General features: G+C 39.4%; 1 protein-coding gene across 1 annotated transcript; it reads left to right on the top strand.

Annotated features, from left to right (window-relative positions):
* The first annotated feature begins 2,906 nt into the window (after positions 1-2,906).
* On the top strand, positions 2,907-5,878 carry LOC145035053 (putative metal-nicotianamine transporter YSL7). Its single transcript, XM_078983628.1, has 6 exons — positions 2,907-3,346; positions 3,548-3,720; positions 3,813-3,910; positions 4,079-4,213; positions 4,286-4,475; positions 4,550-5,878. Exons 1-6 carry the CDS (start codon positions 2,923-2,925, stop codon positions 5,672-5,674), a joined length of 2,145 nt encoding a protein of 714 aa, XP_078839754.1. The 5' UTR covers positions 2,907-2,922; the 3' UTR covers positions 5,675-5,878.
* Positions 5,879-6,081: the final 203 nt, after the last annotated feature.

The following is a 6,081-nucleotide window of genomic DNA, read 5'->3' as shown; positions in this document are numbered from 1 at the left end:
CCAAAACATCGGGTCTTACAAACAAGTGTCAAGAGCCACCTCTTGGTCTTCAATTCAAGCATCACAAAGACAACCAGCATACAAACTGCCAAGGGTTATCCCCAGGGTCTTTCTATAATACATAAACCAAATGGGTCGACATTGGTGCCTTCGACCCATAAAACAGTAAGGAGACTCACCTCGAATGTAGAAGCTCACTGATAGAAATCCTTACCTGTTGCCCTAACGACTTCCTGAGCTATCAATATCAAAATAACACCCAATTAGCAATTGGGTTCCAAACTATGTTCCATAATCCATACTTGGGGTAAAATGACCATCTTACCAATCACCCATCATGAACCAAAACTGAGGCCCAAGCCCAAAACCAAAAAGGTCCAACTATAAGATCCATAAATCCCACTAATGGCCCAATTTTCCGAATTAGGTCCAAAACCTATCATGGGCCTTTCCTTGAAGCCCATTAACATTTCCTAAATCAAAACACACATTCATAGCTAGCCCAACAAAACCTCAAACAATACAAACCCAAATAATAGCCCAAACTTGAAATGACACTACAAGGTCTAATAAGGCCCAAATATCCCAATTAGGCCCAAATCCATCATAGACATATCCCGAGAAGGCCCAATATCTAAAAAGGCCCAAAATATCCAATGGTCAACCCAAATCAACTTTTGGTCAATGGTTAAATGCCCAAAAGGTCAATAATCAAAGAAACTCACCCTGACCGAGTACGCCCAATGTACTCACCTGGCACACCCAACGTACGCCCTTTAGGGCTAGTACATGCAGCGTACCAGATGGGTACGCCAACGTACTCCCCTGAATATCCCTTCTTCTTATTAAGCACTTAATTACCTCAGCCTTTGCTCCAAACTCTCCAGTCTGATTCCTATGGATGACTTTTCATGTAAAGTTGGAAACTTTACTAGCATGGATGGCTTAATGGGGCTCTAGAGCTCAAAAGATCTTAATGGATGGTCTTAACACATGCATGAACTCAAAAAATCCACAAAGCTTGCACCTTTATGAATGATGGACCCTTAAAATGTCCAGATCTACTAGATTGAGCTCCTAAAACAACCCTAGCTCACAAAGACCAAGCAAAATGGAATAAAATGGCCATAAACCAACCCAAAAGTAGATATATTCAATGAGTAGCCAAGATAGAGACTTTATACCTCTAAAGTCTCGAAATGAAGATGCTAACACTGGATCTCTAGGCTCTTCTCCAGAGGTTGAGTCTTCCACCTTCTGATTCTCTTGCACAAACCACCAAGAACCTTCTTTCAAGCTCCAAGCCTCACCCAAGGCACTCTAGGGTTTTATGTATGTCAAAAGAGGTGTTGGCTGACTTAAAATGACCAAAGGGGTGGTATAATGTTGTTTATAAAGGGTAGGAACCCCGAAATTAGGTTTTTTCTCTTAAGGGAGTACGCCCTGCGTACCCCTTAGTACGCCCGGCGTACTCACAAACCACTCGCGACCATTTAACCTTCTACGCCCCGCGTTCTCAATGAGTACGCCTCATGTACCTATTGAACCCCTAACTTAACTTACCTCTAACTTCTTCGTCTTTGGTCCGTTTCCAATGAACCTTATATCTACGGAAAAGTGGCGAGAAGCCCTACGCTCCTAACAACACACCCAAGCTTTAAAACCTCCTGAACAAAACCCGAAATCCATAAAAGACCTGAAATACCAAATTATGATTATACCCTTGACCTTCGAAGACACAATCAAACACTTGGATCACTTAGATCATAACACCCACACCCGAGAAGGGCCAAATTCTTCCTTTCCCAAGGCCCTAGGCCTCATGAGCTTTGGGCCGCAACCCCTAATAAAGAAGCAAATCCGAAACCGAGTGTTACACATATGTTATTAATTTATATGTTTTTTTATAAATATTGTAAAATAAATAAAAAACAAAATGGAAAAATAGAAATTAAAAAAAATCAAAAAAAAAAAAGAAATAGAAAATAAGGGGTGTTATAACATGTTATTTGATGTTGCGCATTTTCACACTTGGTGTTATAACATCATTTATGATTATGATGGTGATGTGATAACTTTTGGGTGTAATAATATGTTGCTCAAACCTATCAGCCTAACCTTCACATATTGAATTTAGAGGGCACACATGAAGTTCTTGGTTTTATTCTTGATCCAGTGATTGGTCCCTATGAAAGTTTAGTTTTAATGTAATAAAAATTTATATTGGCGAGACTTTATCATAATATTAACCGGAAGTATCCTCATAGGCGGATCTAGGTGGTTTCTAAAGTAGTCTGGGATGTCCCTCAAAAAATTTCTAGCAGTGTAATTTTTTTAGTTGTGTAATTTTTTTTAAGGAATTTTTTAAAGATACCTCTTTACTTCTCTTTACTTTGATTCTGGATCCGCCACTGTATCCTCACAATCAAAATCTGGATCCGCCACTGAACCTACATATAACATATCATTTTAATACGTTTTGAAAATTCAGTAATTTTTATTTATAAACGATGTAAAACAAGATGTGTCGTCGATATTAATGAATGTAATAAGCATAATGCCAAGAGAAGTCATTGTTGGGCCAACTTGCCGTGTGTCATCCGTTCCAAATTGACTTATTGGAGCATTCATGACGTTAACCACAAAGCTTATCAACGATATATTCCACACTCAGGTTGTCAATGGACTGTATTTGAAATTAGTTATACTATTAGTCGCATTAGATAACGACCTATTAACCAGTTAACATCGTGAGATGATTAACAATCCATTTAAATCAGATCGTAAACCGACCGTACCCGACCCAACTCTTGATATTGACAACCTCCATACAGACAATAATTCAATTAGTGTAATATATATATTCTATTTAATTCTATATATAGTCATTCAAAAGATGAATTTAATCATTACAACTCAAAGATGGCCTTGGAGAACAGTCATGAGCTCGAAAATGGCGATGGAACAACGAAAAGCGACCAGAATTTTCTGGAGAAGGAAGCAGAAGAAGCGGACGATGAAGCTAATAAGGGAAAAGAAATAGAGTCGGTAGAGATGATATTTAGGGACACGGTGGTGCCATCATGGAAGGGGCAGTTGACAGTGAGGGCTTTCGTGGTGAGCGCGATATTGGGTGTCGTATTTAGTTTCATAGTAATGAAGTTGAATCTAACGACAGGTATCATCCCGTCTCTAAATGTGGCTGCGGGTTTATTAGGGTTTTTCTTCGTGAAGACATGGACGAAGGTACTTGAGCAGTGCGGGTTGTTGAAGCATCCATTTACCAGGCAGGAGAATACTGTTATCCAAACTTGTGTCGTTGCCACTTCAGGGATTGCGTTTAGTGGTATGTATGTATGTTATTAGTCTGTGGTACTTTTTCAGAAATTTTTAGCTTCTTGTTTAATCATGAACTAAAATTAACATCTATAAAACCACATCAACATGTATAGCTAGGCCGGCTGAAACAAAAAAGGAAATATATTTCTAAGTTGGATCTTTAATGGATTGTTTTTTAATGATTGACGACGTTGTCGGAATCTGGCAGGTGGTTTTGGGAGTTATCTATTTGGAATGAGTGATACAATCGCGGCACAATCATCCGATGCAAACTCACCAACACGAGATATGAACATCAAGAACCCAAGCTTGAGCTGGATGATCGGTTTTCTCTTCATTGTTAGTTTCATCGGCCTTTGCTCCGTAGTTCCTCTCCGAAAGGTAGCAAATTAAATCAAAATATTATATTTTGCGTGAGTAAATTGATCAAATCGAGGTTTTATAACATATTTGATGATGGGTTTTAATAACAGATCATGATTATCGACTTCAAGCTCACATACCCAAGTGGGACTGCAACTGCTCACCTCATTAACAGCTTTCACACTCCCCAGGGTGCCAAACTTGCAAAGTACGTATAGAGAATCACCTCTTTCATTTTTCATGCATGCTGAATGTACAATTAGTCCGGGTGGGGGATGAATTGTAATTTGGTTTTGTTATCCCAATGAAAAGCCACGTCCCAATTAATTAACCATCGTTTTACTGATTATGATTGATGCGTTTGATTTGATAACAGGAAACAAGTGACGGCACTAGGGAAGTTCTTCTCATTCAGCTTCTTATGGAGTTTCTTTCAGTGGTTCTTCGTTTCCGAGGATGATTGTGGCTTTGAAAACTTCCCTACTTTTGGCCTCAAAGCTTACCAGAACATGTAGATACTCTTTTACCTTCTTGTTTATACTTATCATTAAATCTAATGATTTTTCGTTTTGTAAAACTTCAGGTTTTACTTTGATTTTTCAACTATGTACGTTGGGGTAGGGATGATATGTCCACACCTTATAAACATCTCCTTGTTACTTGGAACAATCCTTTCATGGGGGATAATGTGGCCCCTCATCGAGAAGAAAGAAGGCGACTGGTATGAAGCAGGTCTTACATCCAGTAACTTCCATGGCATCCAAGGTTACAGGGTAATTATCATAAATCCTTATTCTTCTTCAAAACATGATGTCTGTCCGTATTTATTCATCGCTGAATCTTGTAGGTGTTCACTGCCATCGCCCTGATCCTAGGAGATGGACTCTATAACTTCCTTAAAGTACTTGGAAACACTTCGATTGCGTTGTATAAACAACTCAAGAACAAAGAGTCGTCACGCACCATTCTTCCTGTGGGTCCAGATGGCAAGGCAACCTCAGAAGACTTAGCGACCTCATTCGATGACAAATGTAGAAAGCAAGTGTTTTTGAAGGATCGGATCCCGACATGGTTAGCTGTAGGAGGATATGTCGCCATAGCTGCAATTGCCACGACTACCCTCCCTCAAATCTTCGAACAACTAGAATGGTATTATGTGCTTGTGATTTATGTCTTCGCGCCTGCATTAGCATTTTGTAATGCGTACGGGTGTGGGCTCACAGACTGGTCATTGGCTTCAACGTACGGGAAGTTAGCCATTTTTGTTATTGGGGCGTGGGCTGGGAAGTCGCAAGGTGGTGTCTTGGCTGGACTAGCTGCATGTGGTGTGATGATGAATATTGTTTCAACAGCTTCTGACCTAATGCAGGATTTCAAGACTGGTTACATGACCCTGGCTTCACCCCGGTCCATGTTTGTGAGCCAAGTGATTGGAACCGCAATGGGTTGTGTCATTGCACCATGTGTGTTCTGGATCTTCTACCAAGCTTTCCCGGATATGGGAGTTCAAGGGTCGGAATACCCTGCACCATATGCTCTCGTTTATAGAAACCTTGCCATCTTAGGTGTAGAAGGATTTGGCTCACTCCCCAAACATTGCTTGTCGCTTTGCTACGGGTTTTTTGCGGCGGCGATACTCATAAATGGGGCTCGAGACACTGTTCCCAAGAAGTGGGCACGATTCATTCCAATTCCAATGGCAATAGCAATTCCATTTTACATTCAAAAGCCATTTGCCATTGATATGTGTCTTGGGAGCTTAATACTTTTCATATGGGAGAAGAGGAATGAAAAAGAAGCAAAAGCTTTCGGACCAGCGGTGGCTTCTGGTTTGATATGTGGTGAAGGACTTTGGTCTGTGCCTAAGTCCATATTGGCTTTGGTCAAGGTGAACCCCCCTATTTGCATGAAGTTCTTGTCCAAGGGCATGAACGTTAAAGTTGATGATTTTATATCGACGCTAAGTCGTTAGCTTCTTATGGCACATTATCTTTTTATTGGTCATGTTTGGTAACGGTTCATATGTTTTGAAAATCATTTTTTGGTTGTTTTGAATATGTTTCATTTCAAAAAAAGGTATTTGAACCGATGTATGAATATATCAAGTATGTAGTTTATATAGGTAAAATTGTACCAAAATATAATGTACTTTTGTGAACTTGTATTTCAAAAATTGTATCTAATTAAGAAATTAATGTTTATTGGTTTGTGTCGCAATGGCTCATTAAACATTACTACTAGCTAGTTGCCAACACTACTTCAAAACAAGTCTTTAATGACATACAAACTCTGATATGATTTAATTATTGACAAAAAGCAATGTATGTCATAAATAAATGTCAGTTTTACGACACAGTGTTGAATGTCATAAATCAGTGT

Source organism: Lactuca saligna, chromosome 3 (assembly GCF_052625555.1).
Source record: "Lactuca saligna cultivar CGN05327 chromosome 3, ASM5262555v1, whole genome shotgun sequence".
NCBI classification, from domain to species: Eukaryota; Viridiplantae; Streptophyta; class Magnoliopsida; order Asterales; family Asteraceae; genus Lactuca; species Lactuca saligna.
This window is presented reverse-complemented; position numbering and strand designations above follow the sequence as displayed.